The 19,471-nt window shown below is 40.9% G+C and overlaps 1 protein-coding gene across 4 annotated transcripts in view; it reads left to right on the forward strand.

The window, feature by feature from the left end:
- Window positions 1–19,471, forward strand: part of zgc:103755 (uncharacterized protein LOC449988 homolog) — a 202,750-nt gene that overhangs the window by 129,858 nt on the left and 53,421 nt on the right. For 3 of the 4 annotated variants that reach the window (XM_060934732.1, XM_060934733.1, XM_060934734.1), the window contains 2 exons: window positions 12,879–13,046; window positions 13,428–13,565. In XM_060934732.1, the coding sequence (XP_060790715.1) occupies window positions 12,879–13,046; window positions 13,428–13,565 (306 nt within the window). Of the gene's footprint in view, window positions 1–12,878; window positions 13,047–13,427; window positions 13,566–17,210; window positions 17,309–19,471 lie in introns of those variants that run through there. The other variant, XM_060934735.1, reaches the window with a different exon arrangement.

Below are 19,471 nucleotides of genomic sequence, written 5' to 3' on the forward strand. Positions count from 1 at the left end.
CAGCAAGAAGGTCCTGGGTTCGAGCCCCGGGGCCGGCGAGGGCCTTTCTGTGTGGAGTTTGCATGTTCTCCCCGTGTCCGCGTGGGTTTCCTCCGGGTGCTCCGGTTTCCCCCACAGTCCAAAGACATGCAGGTTAGGTTAACTGGTGACTCTAAATTGAGCGTAGGTGTGAATGTGAGTGTGAATGGTTGTCTGTGTCTATGTGTCAGCCCTGTGATGACCTGGCGACTTGTCCAGGGTGTACCCCGCCTTTCGCCCGTAGTCAGCTGGGATAGGCTCCAGCTTGCCTGCGACCCTGTAGAAGGATAAAGCGGCTAGAGATGATGAGATGAGATGAGTTAGTTAGTTAGTTGGTTAGTGTTTTGGATTGCCTGAGTCAAAGCTCAGAAAATCTGTGGCATGACCTGAAAATTGCTGTTCACCAACATTCACCATTTAACGTCACAGATTTGGTGAAACTGTGCATTGAGGAATGGAAGAAAATCCAAAATCAAAATGTGCAAAGCTCATTGAGACACAGCTGAGACAAATCAAATCTGTAATTGCTTGAGAAAGACAGTTCCCGCTGAAAGGGCGAATAGTAATCAAGTAAACAATATGCGGCATCATGAGGAAAGAGAAATATCAGTGGATAGAAAGACAAACTAATCAAGGACTGAACCAAGAACAGGTGTGCACACATTAGGAAACCGACCAAAGATGAGAGAGAACTGAAATAAATAAATGAGCAAGCAAGCGCATGATGTGAAGCACTCGCAGTATTCCTGGGGAAACTCTCGGTTACCCCTTTTCTACCAAGGCAATGCCAGGACCAGTTTGGAGCCCGTGTCTAATCTTGAACCATTTCATTGCATTTCAACAGCCAAATAACTGGCTTTTGGGCAGCAAGCCTCCAGAGCAGCACCAGCTCTTTTCTGGTCTAGAACCAAGAATTGCTTACGTCAGGGGCTAGGGACGGGATTATTGTGACCAACAAGCCCAGCTAAAACTTTGTGACCTCCATATTTTTTTAAACAACAACAGCAAAATAGAACTGGTGTAGCATGTCTAAAGTCCTTCCCTCACCATATGGCACATAAGGCAGCGCCGATCTCCGTTTCTGTAGCCCTCGGCCTCTCGCCTATTACATTGCTAAGGTTACAGTGGGGGGGCGGGTCCTCTAGTAACCGCGAGAGATTGATGCTGCGTTCATGTGCTATGGGAAGATGATATTTTCCAGTTGGGAAGTGGTATTTACCAGTGTGTTGTGTTCACATGCTTTTGTTGTTGTTGACAAATTAAAGATGGTGGACCAGATTCAGAATCAGGCCTGTTATTTGGCTAAAACAATTATAGATTGCCTTGTTCATCAGCTGCAGCAGGAATATGAGTTATCAAAAGTCAAAAGGTAAATAATGCTGAATATTTCCTGATCGTGACAAGTAGAGATTTTCTTAACACATTGAATGCCACGCAGTTTTTGGAAATTTGGCTGTAGCCACAATGAGAGTAGCCAGTATCTAGATCATTGTTGGCGTTCTTTGGACAGCCACAGAATATTTTGTATTAGGCTATAATATACATATTATAATAATATAATATACATAACATGACTCGTTTAAAAGGTGAGAGTCAGCTTTCCGTAGGTGAAAACCACTTCTTTCTTGGTTCATAAGCTAGTCTTGTACCGCTTGCCGCCATGTTGAAAAGGTTAAAGTGCATCTCATCTCGGCAACTCGTGTATCAAAATTTTCTACGAGTTGCCCAGTGGAAAATACCACAAGAGGGGGCGTTCATGTGTGCTTTCCATGTCGGCGTTTGGTATTTACCATAATTCCCATAGCACATGAACGCACCATGACTCCCCTCTCGCATCTGTATTGCAGCATGCCTTGCCAGATGGCAGTAGGTACCATTTTTATGATGGTCTTTGGTATGACTCAACCACGAGCAGAACTCATGATCTCCCAATTGAGAGGCGGACACGCTAACCATTAGATCAGAAGCATTTTAATGAAGAAGGTGCATTGCTCGCATGGAAAAATGCCTTACACTTGCGTTGTTTTAGGTTGTTTGAATTGATCAAACCGTGAAACTGATAAGTTTCTTCAGGGTTCCCCGTGAACTAATAAAAAAGGGTGAACGAACACAAGGATTTCACAAAAAGACGTCGAGAAAGGTGGCTTTTGAACCTCAGACTGAAATCGAAGGGAGCCGAGTCGAAGCATGCTCGAGTTTGCGGTGATCACTTGGTGAAAGGTTTGTATTTCCCTGTCAGCTATGTCTTTAGTGTTTTCCAAGTACTTTTCTTGCTGCGTGTTGTTATTTCATGGTACTTTTTTTCGTCACGAAGCGCTAAAGTCCACGGCTGTTTCTTTGTTCACTCCTCACAAAGTCCATATGCATGAAGGTCGCGACAAAATTCTTCCCCAGCCGTACAGTTACAATGCGCCGTGATCACTTCTCCGTCTTGTTTAACTAAGATCCAGGTCTTTAAAGGGGTTTCTGATGATCTTTGTGAATGATTTACCTGAGAGATAAGAGCCAACACAAGTGAGAATCAAGCGAACTGTTGTTTGTTTACACTTCAACTTGCAGCGCTTCGTTGTAAAGACGTGAACAAAAAGCTTAAAAAAACAAACTTACACAGGCAAAAACAATACAGGATTCATTCGGCAGCGACTTGATCCCGAGGTCCTTTACCCAGCCACGTACAAAAAAGTTGTAAGCCTCCATACTCTTCCACGCTTTCATCTGTTTTGCGGTGTAGAAGGACGTCTGCAACACCAGATAGTTCGAGATGTCGGGGAACTCGACTGAAGGGTAGTTTTCAAGATCGTATGACAAATCCTTATTTCCCAGACTGTAGGGGTCGATTCCATTGCACACAGCAATCTTCTGAATATATCTAAAGTGAGCAGTGGCTTCTAGATTACGAGCGTACTCTGATGAGTTATCGCTAGTTATTTGCACTACAGCAGCCGTTTAGACCACCAGCTATTTCACCTCCGGTAAAACGGCTAAGAAAAGTCACATGACTGCAACCCAGCAGTATGAGCTGCCATTTTGGTGCGAGTAGTCCTGTGGCGGTCCTAGGGCGGGTCTTCCAAAAAGGGACCTGACTTAAAAACTAATGGAAGAAACTCAAACCTCAATGTTCTCCTGGGATTTCACTCATACTTGTATTGGTTCTGTACAATAAAAGTGTTTAAGGCAAATTCTTTCATGCAAGTATAATTTTGGGCTATTTTTGAGTTACAGACTTCCACGACACTAGCCCATGGAAAACCAGATCGGTTCTTAGATCTGGTTTTCCACGGGTTAGGTTCACAAGTTGAAACAGCTCCAAACTGGCACTAGCACCTGGCTCACGCTGGAGGAAAGTAGAGAATGCTGATGGAGCATTTGTGACACTATTTGGAAATGTAGTTCTTTTTCAAGATGTACACTGATCTAGCTACTAGATTAGATCATTTAACGACCTTAAGGAGTTGCCTAATCAATATCCTTCACCATATTCATTTCTGTGCCAAATCTAACCTTCTCTGAGTTTGTGCAGGATGCCTGGACTCATGTGAGGGTCCATTCTCATCACTTGCATGAGGGGAGATAAATATTACTCATATTCCTCTGTAATTGTATCATTGATTTGATTTTTATGAGCTTTTATTGAATCATGCCTGACCGAGCTTTAATGGCATTATTCTCAGCCTTGTTCCTTTGTATTCTCTCTTCACTGCCCTTTCTAGATTTCTATTCGCTCGATAGTTTAGTGTTGCATTTATCACTATTCATCAGTTCTGTTCTGCACTTTTGCAGATGTTGAGAAGTGAAAGGTAGTCTTTTTCAGTCTTTTTAATTCTTTCATTTGTGGAAAGTTGATTGTTTCTGCATTGCGGACTTGCAGTGGTTTCATCCACACCTTTAGAGGTTTGAGATTCGTTTTTTTTTTTAACTCCTGAATTGAGGTTGTTTTTCTCTTTCAGCTTGCACTTGTTTTGTTCTGTCAGCACAGTTGAAGCTGATTGCTAGGAACAGTGCTCTTTGTTGAATTCTGTCCCCCAAAGTTATCCCACTTGTTTAATTTCGCTTTAATTTTCTTCCCTTTATGACATGCAAAGTAGCCAAATGGTTTCTTGAAAGAACTGAAAAGTGAGCAGGTGTCTTGAAAGGCAGTGCTGCTGCTGATGATAATAATAATTGTAATAATAATTGACTCGGCTGTTTATTTATTTATTATATATATATATATATATTTAATTTGTGTCTTGCTGTATAAATGAGCAAAACACAGGGTGGTGTCAATGAAAATATATGTTAATATAGCATCCACAGTGTGATTTTAAAGTCACTTTGGAAACGGGTTTTGAGTATGTACCTTAATACCACAGAAGGGCATGTATTAAATTTGCAGTATTTAAATTATACTAAAAATGATCAGTTTCGTGACTGATTTTTGCAACAGCAAAGCTTTAAGGCTTTATATTTGAGATTCATTTACACTGTCATATTTCATATTTTTGAACAATTATTTGATATCTCACTGCCTTCAATTCGATTGTAATTAACAGAAGAAGAAGCTTTTATTTTTGTCACATGTACTGTAGACTCAAGCAGAGTGAAATTCAGAATCATGTTTATTGGCCAAGTATGTTGATACAAGAAATTTGGTTCCTTGTGAATATATGTAATATAAGGGAAAAAAAGGTCCCCTATGTGTACATGTGGCTTCTGCTTATAAATAAAATAGTTTTCTGATCCCATGTGTATGTGTGTGTGTGTGTGTGTGTGTGTGTGTATGTATATATATATATATATATATATATATATATATATATATATATATATATATATACATATATGTATATATGTGTGTATATATATATATATATATATGTGTGTATATATATATATATATATATATATATATATATATATATATATATATATATATATATATACACGTGTGTGTATATATATATACATATATATGTATGTATACATATATATATATATATATATATATATATATATATATATATATATATATATGTGTGTGTATATATATATATATATACATATATATGTATGTATACATATATATGTGTGTGTATATATATATATATATATATATATATATATATATATATATATATATATATATGTATATATATATGTGTATATATATGTATGTGTGTGTATATATATATATATATATATATATATATATATATATATATATATATATGTATATGTATGTGTGTGTGTATATGAGTGATTCCACGCTTATGGGTACTGAAATGGGGACATGAACTTATTTTTAAAAATTTACCTAAAACCATTTCTTTTTTTTACCATCAGGTCACAAAACATGTAATCTTTAATGAATGATATGTTAAAAGATAACTTTAATTTTCTGAGATGTAATAAAAACATATTTATATGCCAAAGTCAGAACGTAACAGAAGTGTTGTGGACATATATATTCTCAATTTTAACAATGTAGAATTACTTTTTGAAACATAGGAAGGTGATGTTTTAGCAAATATAATTAATAAACATGTGTAGTAGAATAAACATACACATTCTTTCAATAAGATTAACATGGTATATAGCTAGATTGTAATTAATTTGTAACAGACGCGAGATGGACAATCGTAACAGAAGTAATGTAACAGACATCATTTTGGAACTCATAGGCTTGACTTTGGCATATAAATATGTTTTTATTACATCTCAGAAAATTAAAGTTATCTTTTAACATCATTCATTAAAGATTACATGTTTTGTGACCTGATGGTAAAAAAAGAAATGATTTTAGGTGAATAAGTTCATGTCCCCATTTCAGTACCCATAAGCGTGGAATCACTCATATACACACACTAGCCTAGTCTCGCAAGCGAGCAAAATACAGAAACAGCTAAACAATTAGAGAATGCGAAACGTATAAAATAAATTAATGATTAAATATTATCTCCTTTTTTCTTTTTGTTTTTCGTATTTGTTTATACGATGTTCGTTCAATTTGTTGCATGTCGTTTTGATGCTCTGTCGCCACTTAACACGATCAGCAACAAAGTCAGACCATGTATTGTGCAAACCACCAAATTTTAATAAACTTTTGCAATTGTCTTTAAAACATAATCTTGGACGCCCGACCGTTCTTGCACCTTCTGCTAATTCACCGAACATTAGCATTTTGACCATTCAAGTGTCCTCCATCCGAGCAACATGTCCAAGCCAACGTAGACGATTTTTGGCGAGGAGGACTTCGATATCCTCTGCTCCGGCTCTTTTCAAAACTTCTTCGTTGCTAACATGTGGCTTCTGCTTATAAATAAAATAGTTTTCTGATCCCATGTCCAGACAGTAAATATAGCAGATATACATGTTATCAATGATACTTGCCTCATCTCTTCCAAGCATCACCAAGCTGTGAGCAGCATCAGGGTTTGGAGTATTTTGGTTAACAATTTAGTTTACTGTGTTTTGTTCAAAATCCAGTGCTGTGAACTCGATCTGTTTTCAAAATAGTAAGAAAGAAAGCACTTGTTCATGAATTGTCTTGGAAGCATTATTTAGTACTAATGAGCACATTTTGTTTCACAAGTGTAGTGTAAAGACTCTAAAATAAAATGTAAAAATTAAAGCGAATAGCAGAAGTTTGATATCGGCTTCTCAATATATATCTGCCAAAAAGCTCAAAAAAAAAGTACAAAACCTTTCATTTGACCTTTCAGAAGGACCAAACAAAAGCTGTGATAATCAAAAGGTCAATTTTCTTAAAATAAACACCACTTACTTGATATCGAATCAGCAGCCTCGGCGAACCACGAGGTGAATTTCGTTTATCTTTTTATCTGCCGGTTATCTTCCGATACTATGAAGTTATAACAAGGTTTTTCTTATTCCGTTTCTGGTTCTGATTGGTTCCAAAGTTTATCAAGAAGTAGAACGGGTAATCGAACTTGATCAGGATGAGTGCTGATTGGTTACGAAGTTTCGTTATTGTTACACTCATTCTTACATTCTTACAACACGATGACGTCACGGCTTCGCCACTCGTTCTTGTGTACCTTTGATAACGCCAGATCAACTGTTTGTATTGCGAGATCACGATTCGCCGTTCTGGTGATTGTAATGCTTACGTGTATGCGCAATGCGCTTATTGTTACACTCATTCTTACAACACGATGACATAGTGGCTGCTGCCTCACTTTGCCTCGATGATGCCACAAAAATGGGTATATATAATGTACAGTATGTCTAAAATGTGTGTGTGTGTCTGTGTGCATATATAAAGCACTACAATATACCATATCTATATTATGCATAAAAGATCTATATCAACAGTATATATCTATAATATGCAATATGCATTATAAATACTTGTATGTATGCTATCAACAATATCAGCAGCGCACCATACACAGACAAATACAAATTCCTCTCTGCATTTAACCCATCTGAAGAAGTGAGCAATGAGCACACACACATACCCAGAGCAGTGTGCAGCTATGCTACAGCACCTGGGAAGCAGTTGCGGGTTAGGTGCCTCGCTCAAGGGCGGCACGGTGGTGTAGTGGTTAGCGCTGTCGCCTCACAGCAAGAAGGTTCCAGGTTCAAGCCCCGTGGCCGGCGAGGGCCTTTCTGTGCGGAGTTTGCATGTTCTCCCCGTGTCTGCGTGGGTTTCCTCTGGGTGCTCCGGTTTCCCCCACAGTCCAAAGACATGCAGTTAGGTTGACGTGGGGCAGCCTTGGGCTGAGGTGCCCTTGAGCAAGGTACCGAACCCCTGACTGCTCCCCGGGCGCTGTAGTGTGGCTGCCCACTGCTCTGTGTGTGTGTGTGCGTGTGTTCACTGCTGCAGATGGGTTAAATGCAGAGGATGAATTTCACTGTGCTTGAAGTGTGCATGTGACAAATAAAGGTTTCTTCTTCAAGGGCACTTCAGCCATGATGCAGAGGAATACAGTATTTCTGCACTGTGAAAAGGTGAAGCGATTTCACCCACACCTTAGAGGTTTGTGGGTTGTTTGTTTGTTTAATTCAACTGTGGTCATTTTTCTCTTTCCAAGTGTAGCATGGTTGAATCTGATGAGTAATTGTTTGTTTCACTCTGTCCTCCAATGTTAATTAAATTTAATGAATCAATTTTAAATAACGAGGCCGTCAATGATGGTCCAGAAGGAATGATCTAAAGTGGGCCACCTTGCACAATAAATGGTGCAAGCTATATACGCTATATATAGAAGTGATATCCACCCTAGGAATACCGACCTATTTGCCAGAAAGAATCCAAAATGGCGAGGAATTGCCCGAGAAGAAGCAATTTTTGTTGAACTGCTTAAGGCATTAAGGCTTAATTAGTCCATAACTTAATTAATAATTGTAATGAAGCAAATCTGGGTAGAAGTTATATGCACCCTAGGTACCCCTACCTTCATGCCAGAAAGAATCAAAATTGGTGAAGAATTGAGGGAGAAGAAGCAATTTTTGTAGAAACTACTCGTTAGTGATTGATTAATTACTCCATATCTTCATTATTAATTGCAATTATGCAAATTTGTGTAGAAGCCATATGCACCCCAGGCAGACCCACCTTAGTGCCAAAAAGAATAGAAATTGGTGAAGAATTGAGAGGAGAAACGATTTTCGTGAAATGTGGACGACGCCGGACGGACAACAGATAATGGACAACACATGATGGCATAAACTCATCACCTGTCGGCTGGATGAGTTAACTTGTTGATTTTAGTGTATTTTACTTTGAATTACTTTCCTTTTTTTTCATGCAAAGAAACCAAATGCTTTCTCATTGGGGGGAAAAAGGAAAAGTGAGCAGACATCATTTCTAAAGGCACAGATGATAACAATAATTGAACCAGCTGTCCACCTTTCTTTGCTGTCCACTGCTAAAAATATAAAAATTGTCTTAACTAGATGTATTATAACTTAACTTTCGTCTGAAGTGGGCCTTATTCTTTATGCCATAAGTGTCCTGTAATTAATGTACTGTTTAAAGGCCATCTGAATCTCCAAAGGAGGCACAAGTTCTACGGGCTAAATTTAGTTGATGAAATGTGAAAGGCATTTAATCAGACAGCTTTTCCTTGCTGACACTGTCCCCCCCCTTAAGACATGGTGCATGGTTATCCATTAGCTTCGAACTTGTTTCATTAATGAACTCCTTGGCCCATGAAGGTCTCTGAATGTGAAGGCTTAATGACATCATGTCCCAAACTCATTTAGAAAGGCACTGAAGGCTTGACCTGGCTCCTCCTGCAGTGTCTGATCTTGCCCTTTTAAGTAGTCGGGATGAGGGGTTTAGGTCCCTGCTCATGCTACACACTTTTCCATCACTGTGCTCCATTTAAGATTGGGCAGAGTTACATTCACTGACTTTGAAGTGCACTTAATGCAGTTCAAATAAATATGCTTACTAAGAGAGGGATATATTTTTTTCTTAAACCAAATTTGGGCGTGTTTCGATTAAAAGGTACAAAAAAAAAAAGCTGGTCTCCAGGAAACTAGTAGAATTTATTTCACCCAAAAGTCACAATGGATGCTTTCATATATGCAGGGTTTATTCAATTTGAATTGAACCCTGGTGCGTTTACCTCTTTGGTGTGGTTCATTCGCGCAGGTGAAAACCAAAGCAACCGGTCTGAGACCATCTCCATCACCTCACAGAGATGCTCTTGGTCTAGTTCTCATCTCTCTCTCAAGCTGTTCAGTTGCCGTGAGAAAGTAATTCAACCCGGAATTACCCCAAATACAGGAAGTGGATCAAACATGCCTTGCGTTTTGGCTTGCAGTTGACGTTTTTCTGTAGATGCATGCTGCTAAACTGATCTGTGACCTGCCAACTGAGCCAAAGAACAGACCACAGTGCTGCAGAAATGCGACGTGCTCTGGAGAGTTGGAGTAACATGCAAAAAGTTTAAAAAAAAAAGTTGGCTGTGATGCACAAAATGTTCTAAATTAAAAGTCATTTCTAGTCATTTCTGTAATTATCTAGTATTATTCTATCCACATTCACTAGATATGAGCAATCGCAGGCTCTGATTGGCTACTCTGTTGGCATCCGTCAGTCAGTGATGACTATGGGGTTGCGCTTTAGGAGGTACAACCTCTACTGTGGCTGTAGAGGCCGATCCTTGATCGGCACTGTCGATTGCAGCAAGGACACATGAATGTTGCATTGTTGATGGGCTGCTGTTGGAATTGCCTGTCCTTTCTTCTTTGGCGTTGTTCCGCTGCCTTGGCTCTCACGTTCCCATCACTTTCGGTCAATCCGTGGCGCACCAGAGACCTCCAGACTGACCTGTCTGTCGCACGGGTCTCCCAGTTGTTGGTGTCGATGCCACACGCCTTCATGTCGCGTTTGCAGACGTCTGAGAAGCGAAGGAAGGGCCGGCCTGCCTTGCGCTTACCACTTGACAATTCCCCGTATAACAGGTCTTTGGGGATTCACCCGTCGTCCATCCTGTGAACGTGGCCCAACCAGCGAAGACGTCGCTTGCGAAGCAAGGTGTACATGCTAGGTATGTCTGCTTTAGCTAGCACTTCGTTGTTGGTTACTTTGTCTTTCCAAGTGATGCCGAGAAGCCTACGCAGACATCTCATGTGAAAAACATGAAGTTTCTTTTCATGCCGTGCGTAAGTGGTCCAGGACTCACTGCCGTAGAGCAGAGTGCTTATGACGCAAGCTTGATAGACTTTGCTTTTGGTGGAGACAGTGAGGTGTTTGTTTTCCCAGACACACTTTGATAATTTAGCCATCGTTGTTGAAGCTTTTCTGATACGTTTGTTGATTTTCAACGTCCAATGAGAGCGTGTCGGTTATAGTAGACCCAAGATATTGGAATTGGTGGATGACTTCTAAGTTTTCCCCATGAACTGTGATATTTGGTGGCGCTGGTGTTGCTTGGCCCATGATCTGCGTTTTCTTCTGGCTGATTCGTAGACTGAACAGGTCACATGCACTAGAGAAATCATCCATTAGCCTCTGAAGACCTTCTTGAGAGTGAGAGACGATGGCAGCATCATCGGCAAACAACATGTCTCTGATAGTGACTTTCGCACCTTCGACTTGGCGCGCAAACCAGCAATACCAGTGGCTACTCTACTACTAGGCTATCAGCTCATATACCATGAATAAAGAAAAACAAAAATGGCAGAGCACATCAAGTCAGATATATCACTTTATCATGTATTTAAAAGAAACAGAAATGGCTAAAATAATATTGGGTGGGGGCGGCACGGTGGTGTAGTGGTTAGCACTGTCGCCTCACAGCAAGAAGGTCCAGGTTCGAGCCCCGTGGCCGGCGAGGGCCTTTCTGTGTGGAGTTTGCATGTTCTCCCCGTGTCCGCGTGGGTTTCTTCTGGGTGCTCCGGTTTCCCCCACAGTCCAAAGACATGCAGGTTAGGTTAACTGGTGACTCTAAATTGACCGTAGGTGTGAATGTGAGTGTGAATGGTTGTCTGTGTCTATGTGTCAGCCCTGTGATGACCTGGCGACTTGTCCAGGGTGTACCCCGCCTTTCGCCCGTAGTCAGCTGGGATAGGCTCCAGCTTGCCTGCGACCCTGTAGAACAGGATAAGTGGCTACAGATAATGAGAGATGAGATGAGAATATTGGGTGTTTTTTTTTTTTTCCCCCACCCTAATAGCTCCTGTTCCACACTCCAGCCCAGTCGGTGGCAGTAATGCACCTTTAAGTTGGTTTGCCAACCGTCAAAAAACCCTAAAGAAGAAGAACAACATGGGAGTATGTTACTGAACCAACCAAGGATGAAATAAAAACTCGACTTGAAAACAAAACCCCAAAAAAAGCAGCAAAATATGGAATGAAAGTGTTTGATGGCAAGAATGTATCTTTTTTTCAAGTATTATTATTATTATTATTAGTGGCGGCACGGTGGTGTAGTGGTTAGCACTATTGCCTCACAGCAAGAAGGTTCTGGGTTCGAGCCCCGTGGCCGGCGGGGCCTTTCTGTGCGGAGTTTGCATGTTCTCCCCGTGTCTGCGTGGGTCTCCTCCGGATGCTCCGGTTTCCCCCACAGTCCAAAGACATGCAGTTAGGTTAACGTGGGGCGGCCTTGGGCTGAAGTGCCCTTGAGCGAGGTACCGAACCCCTGACTGCTCCCTGGGCGCTCTGGTGTGGCTGCCCACTGTTCTGAGTGTGTTCACTGCTTCAAATGGGTGAAATGCAGAGCATGAATTTCACTGTGCTTGAAGTGTGCATGTGACAGATAAAGGTTTCTTCTTCTATTATTATAGCATTTTTCACAAATTGTTACCGTCATTTTGCCGCTTTGTTTACATTCCAAGTGGAAATAATTTTGTCAGACGTTTTGTATAAATTTTTTATTGATCGAATTTACAAAAAAAGTTAAAATAATGTTCAGTTTCTCAAAATCCAGTGAATGTGGATAGAATAAAACCGTTATTTCACCCAGTCTCGTCGTACATGGCTTAAAGCCAACAAGGTGCTACGTGCCTTGTCAGCCATCAGCTCATGTACGACTCGATTTCGTGGAATAACTGTTGAATATATTGAGCGTGGCTCCATGTTCTTCAAAGGTCGTTTACTTTGACATGAAGACATGAAATTGCGTTTGACGTTGGTTATTTTGGGGATAGATTTGACGTCCGTGAAGTCCTTAACGAATGTGCTTTAACCAGGCACGGCTTAGTGCACTGCACAGCTCTCAAAGTGATGTTTATGGTTTATATTACCTTGCACAACTCAAACGCTAGAGATCTGAAAGTGCATGCGTGTTGGTGGCGATTATGGTACGGTCAGTAAAGTTTGTGGCCATTTTCTGTACCCTTGACTACTTTTAACTGCAGCTTCTGAACTAAACGTCCCTATTTTTATCATCTCTGTTTTCCAGGTGCTCTGTCACGCAGCTGTTCCACATCCTCTTCCTCTCTGGATTCCAGACACACCTCTGTTCTCCACCTTCCGATTCCTGCACCTCGACAAAGACGTCCCCTTCGTCCTCGTCAGGAACAAACACCTCCTAATTCCAGATCTACTCCTCCACCATCCTCGCAGTGTGGTACTGTCACACACCACATGCTTATCTCCGCTTCTGGAAACCAGCTAGGACTGTGTTACCCATTACAGATAAGGCTCATGAGCGTGGCTTATCTACAGCAGTGCAAAGTGTCCTGAGTCGATTTGTGATTTAGGCACTCACCCACATGAATGGCCCAGATGGATCAGTCCATTTACATAAGTGCAGTGATAATTACTGCTGCCACTGCGATTATGGTGTTATTGATGATTGCAAATAATGTTCGTTGATAACCGAGAATGCAGATGCTATTTTGACGTTGGTTGAGCGATGATTGCAGCATTAATGATGTCTTTGTACTGGAGTGAGCATATTATGATGATGTAATGGATGAAGATGAGCTCCGGATGTGTGTTTTTATAGGTACGACGCGCAGCAGGACTCCATCAGCCTGCAGCTCGGTGTCAGATGTTCCCATGTTGCGATTGGGAGAGCGAGTTCTTGTGATCGGTCAGAGGACAGGAGTTGTCCGATTCTGCGGCAAGACCAGCTTTGCCCCAGGTACACCTCTCTGAACGTTGTCATTGTGTTTAGGAACATCACAGCATCCTGATTTCAGATACACTAAGTGGGCACTTTATAAGGAACACCTCTACATATGCTCATTCATGCAATCGGCCAATCATATTGCTGCAGCACTGTATATAACGTAATGCGGATATAGGGTTAAGAGCTTCCGTTAACATTCGCACCTGGGACATTCCACCGAATGGGTGCCATTTGCTTGTTGTACCACTCCCAAATTAAACTTAATTTGTTATATCTTTTCAACACTGATTACAATAACACACATATTTAACTATTCAAAATGTGTATTGGTCAACCTCAGGCTACGTTACAAGGTTTGGAAGTCAAAGATGGCTGCATTTTTTTTTTTCAGTCCTGTTACCAAAACTCTGAAAGTAACAGGACTGAGTTTTTAACCTAGGATTAGCTAATACATGGAATTAAGCCACATGGCGTCATCGCTAATAGCATGACCACACTTAGCACATTCTAGTGATTTACAATATCATCTAAGAAATAATTTAAGTAACAGGACAGTATGTTGACATTGACCTTATCAGTCAAAGTTAAAAAATCATCAAATATACAGAAAAGTAAATGAGCGAACTAACTTTTGGTCTTCCCATGGCCTTCAGAAGACACAACTGATGTAACTTCCTGTTGAGCATGTGATTTATGGAATGTTCCAAATTTGTCAGATGGGGTAATATGTTTGGGTAACAGGACTGAGTGAAAACCCAGGGATATGACTAAAATGTGTATTTTAACTAAGATATTGTGGATTTCTTATGAAAAAATATATTTAAACCATGGATAGGATATGGAGTCACACAACAGTGCAAAAGAAATACTGTTTCTGATGGATTTTAATCATAATATTTCATAGTTAAGTATAAAGTTAGAGTGCGGGGACAGGTTACACATGCTATTTTTCAGTGTTTTAGGTAGTTTTTATTAATCCTTACAATTATATATGTTAAATTTGAAATCAGATCAATGTGCAGGACATTCTGCGTAATAAGGAAATGTATTTTAAAGTAAATTTTTATGTGCATTTATACATATAATTTTCTAGGGACCCGATTCGTTGGAATGGCTCACCTAAAAACAGACTGGGGGGAAAAAAATTGTCCTGGAATGGTTGGTAGTGCTAGATAGTTTGAGTTAGTGTTGTAGTACTTGAGATTGGTCTCAAGACCACTGTTTGAAGGTCTTGGTCTCGTCTCAGAATTGACCGCATTTTTACTCGGTCTTTTCTCAGTCTTGGATATAGAGGACTCTGGATTTTTTTATTTATTTTTTTTTCCAGACCAGTCAAGACCACAACTTCAGGGATTTCACTAAATCACCTACCTGTGCATTGTCTGGTTTATTTGTTAACATCGTTACTGTGATTGGATGTAAAGTTTCCTACTTCAAATGCAACCAGTAACGTGACTCATTGCAAATTCAAAATTTTCGTCACTGTTAACAGCTGTCACCCCTCCCCCGCTACCCTTCACATCTACTGGTTCTGGTCCTGGTCTTGACTTCGTCTTGCCCTGCCTTGGCCTTGGTTTTGACTTGGTCTCACCTCCTCAGAGTCTTGGTCTTGTCTCAGTCTTGATACACTCTGGTCTTAGTCATGGCTTGGTCTTAGTTAAGTCAGCGTGCTAACCTCCTAGTGGTATTCCCTGGGCAGCAGCTATAGCGATGACCCTGGGTTGCGTTACCATCGGGAGCATGGTGGCAAACCATCAGGCCTAGTCCTGCTAGGTTCCCCCTGCTCCTGGCAGGTTCAACCTTGGTGGGACGGATCCCAGGGGAGCTGCTGCTGGCTAATAGCACCTGCACCACCCAAACCTCCATGGGGTCTCACTGCCTTGTGAGTGCTAGGGATAGCAGAAAAATAAGGGAAGCAACTCTGACAGAAAAATCGGAGTGGAGCCCCGCAGGCGGCAAGACTTGTCTACTCATCAGTCTTCTCGGCAACTCCTGCAACCAAACTGGTACCAGATGTACTGCTTTGCTTTCCTCTGGATTATGCTAGTGAGGTCGAGAGGGGGGCCATGTCGCTGAGACAAGACAGGACCTCTATAAACTTGCCCAGGTGTGTTGTTGTGTTGGTCTTATGGCCCTTTTCCACTACCCTTTTTCAGCTCACTTCAGCCCGACACGGCTCGCGTTTCGACTATCTAAGAACAGCACGACTCAGCTCGCTTCAGCCCTGCTCAGCCCCCAAAACTCGCACGGTTTTGGAGTGGGGCTGAAGCGAGCCAAACCGAGCCGAGTGGAGCTAGGGGCGTGAGGAGACACTCCCCTGTGCACTGATTGGTGAGGAGGAGTGTCCTCACATGCCCACACACGCCCCGCGAGCACGCTGGGATCTGTAAACACCGTAAACCCAGAAGAAGGAGAATTACGAATTACGAGAATTATGAAGCCTTATGCGCCTCGCCTCATCTATACGCTCTTGCCAGTATCTGTTGGCGTTGTCGGTGACAACAAGCCACAGCACCAAGACCAGCAACACTAACGACTCCATGTCCTCCATGTTTATTGTTTACTCTCCGGGTCGTGAGACTACCGCTTAAAAGATCACTGATGTCACTGTTTGCGCCGCCTAACGACATCATCTGACGTCCACCCACTTTCGCTAACTCCACCCAATGTGTCCACCCACTTCCAGCCAGCACGGTTCAGCGCGGTTGTAGTCGAAATGCAACCCCAACAGCCCCGCTCAGCTCGACTCAGCCCGACTCAGCCGCGTTGGTAGTGGAAAAGTGGCATTAGTTTAGGTGGTCTCGACTACAACACGAGTTTGAATATTTCAGAAAGTGCTGACTATCTGGAATTTTTTGTGCACTTGAGTTTATGCAGAATGGTGAGGGGGGAACATCCAGTGAACATCAGTTCTGGGAGTGGTTGCAAAAGGTCATAGGAAAATCAGCCAGCATGATTTAAGTTGAAAGGAAGGCTATAGTTACTCAAATAACCACTCTTTACAACCGTGGTGAGCAGAAAAGTACCTCAAAATGCACAACATGCTGAGAATTAGTAAACAGACTAATAGGTTTGAGAAGGCTCCAGCTTGTCCCATAAAGTGTTCTTCAGTTTGTATCTCTGGGGGAAATGTTTCTTGTTGAACCTCACAACAGAGCATTTTCTCCAGGAAAGGATGCACATAGCATCTCTTTAGGAAGCTAGAAACTCGAGTTGAAATTTCTCTCCTCAGTCTCTTACCAAAATGCACAAGTAAACACTATTCAGGAAAAAAGAAAAAAAAAACTTGTATTTTATTTATAAAGGAAAACTTTGGGCTGCTTCTAGCTTGAATTAATAATACATCTTTAACAAAAGTTTAAATTGCAAAAACCAACCAAAGGGAGAAAAAAATCCCACCAAAAATGGAATAAAAATAAAACTCAATATGACAAACTAAACTCCCTAGAATAACAGGGATAAACAATTGTTTTTTTGAAAGGATCAATATTTTAAGCTCTTCTGCAAATGTTCAGGGTTTATATCCTGTCCACTATTTTTGTAAATGGTTTTCTCCTTATACCCTTATGCCAAGTGCAATCGATTGGCAAAACACAATTGGTCTTTAAAGTATTGTTCAAGCCGCATGGCTAAATCGCTGACCTTAAACCATTTCAGGGTCTAAATCACTTTATTTCTGCTTCTGGATGCCGCAGCGATAAAAATGGATGAAATATTACGGAGCTACAGCAGAAGTTCACGTGTGAAAAAGTTTCTTTATCAGCACATAGCATGGCACCCCTGTGTGCAAGCATCACTCAACCTGGAGGTATGGGCCAATGGCACACACTTGTTTGTTGAAAGTCGTTCAGATGATGATTATGGAATCTCTAAAGGGACCATGGATGGAAATATTCACTTTATTTTCCAGTGATAACTTAATCATTTTAATTAGAGTTATGGAGTATTTTTTTTTATTATTATTATTGGAATTTTTAAGACCAGTGAACGCAAAGGTGTGTCTATCTGCTGAAATTAGTTAAAGAGAAACAGAATGAATGTGATGCAATTTAAAAGTGATGTTTATCCCATATTTATATGATGAGAAAGTTGAAGTCATGTGTGTCCAATCTTTTCTGAAATAAAAAAAAAAGTCTATCTGGCTCAAGGTTTTCATTTCTGCTGAATAGGAGCCATACCGAGTCATTTAAAAACCAAGTTTAATTGATTAAATAAGCAGGATCCGATGTGGCTCCTGCTCCTGCTTGCTTAGGATGAAAACCAGCAGCTGAATTTGCTCTTTTGTGGACAAGCTTGAAAACCCCCTGCATTAAACCATAGAGATGTGTATCTACATTCTGCATAGACTGATGGGACGTGTCTCACTCTCAGCACCAGAAATATTTTGCACATGTTTATGCCGCTCTACAGAGAGTATTGGCAATCCTGCTGTAATGATCTTTACTTAAAGCTGTACTGCCTTTCAGATTTTTCAAGTGTAGGTCATAAAAAGAATTTTCCCCGACACCCAATTATTTTTGTTTAGTGGACCAAAAGCATGGCCCTAAATTCTCCGCTGTTTTTTCCTGCTTCACCATGACCCGATTCAAGATACTACGTCATGCATCACGTGGTGGGCTTTCCCTGTTCACGCAAGGCATTGTGGGATACTAATTTGAAACAGGAGAGAAAAATGGAGGACCCGAGTGTGCGAATGAAACGTGAAAGACCGACTACAGTAACGGAAAGAAAGCGAGAAAAGACATTATGTTATATACAAAGGAAAGGAAACGCAGGACCAAACTAATAAATATCGGCGGTCAGCGAGCACCTCGGTGTGATCAGCTGTTCGTTTAGCGACAGAATGATGGAACTGTCAGTGCACGCTCAAAGGGAAACCTGTAGATGGCAGTAATGCAACACTGTGGATGCCAGCTGCCGTAAAACCCAAAAGAAGAAGAAAAACGTAAACCTGCGCATGCGCACACGGACTTCCTCTGTCTGCTTGACTGCGCCAAGCAAGCGATTTCATGAACATTATTTGCTTTAATCCCCTCAAATTAAATAACTTCCCAGCCACAGAATGGCCTGATATTTTGTAAGATATTGCAGAAATAAACAGATATCACAATCACCACATTTCAGAGGGAACTAAATTTCACTGATTTTATAAAATCAAAAGGTCGTCTAGTTTTAACTGCTAAGACAAGAACATATTTCTTCCATTATGAAATTCCAGAAGCTTTCACGCATACATGCTTTGCTATAATGCAAAAATTTGTGCACCCCAAAATTTACCATACTCTTGCCAGTCCTTGTTTGTCTTTCATTAGGAGAGTGAGCACACTTAAGTTATTCCATGAAATCGACTCATACGTGAGCTGATAGCCGATGAGGCGCGTAGCACCGAGTTGTCTATAAGCCATGTACGACAAGATTGAGTGGAATAGCAGTTTTATTTTATCCACATTCACAGGATTTTGAGAAATGGAGCATTTTTATTTTATTTTTTTTGCAAATTCGATAAATGGAAACTTTATTCAAAATGTCCGACAAAATCATTTCCGCTTAGAATGTAAACAAACCAGCGAAATGAAAGGAGCAATTTATGAAAAATGTGATGATAATAATAATTCTTGAAAAATAAAAAAAGATATGTTCTCACCATCAAATACTTTTATTCCATATTTTGTTGCTTTTTTTCTTTTGTATTTTTTGGGGTTTTGTTTTCGAGTAGACTGTAGGTGGTAGAAGAGAGCAACTGGACTTGCTTGAATATTCTTGAAGACGTTTCACCTCTCGTCCGAAAGGCTTCTTCAGTTCTGTCTGACTAATAGATAGTTTTCATATGACGTCACAGAGTCGGGGATTCCCTAGTGGCGGCCATCTTGCAGGTCAAGCTTACCGTACGGGTCACTGAGCACACATTGTAACACGCG

Source organism: Neoarius graeffei, chromosome 11 (assembly GCF_027579695.1).
Source record: "Neoarius graeffei isolate fNeoGra1 chromosome 11, fNeoGra1.pri, whole genome shotgun sequence".
Classification (NCBI taxonomy): domain Eukaryota; kingdom Metazoa; phylum Chordata; class Actinopteri; order Siluriformes; family Ariidae; genus Neoarius; species Neoarius graeffei.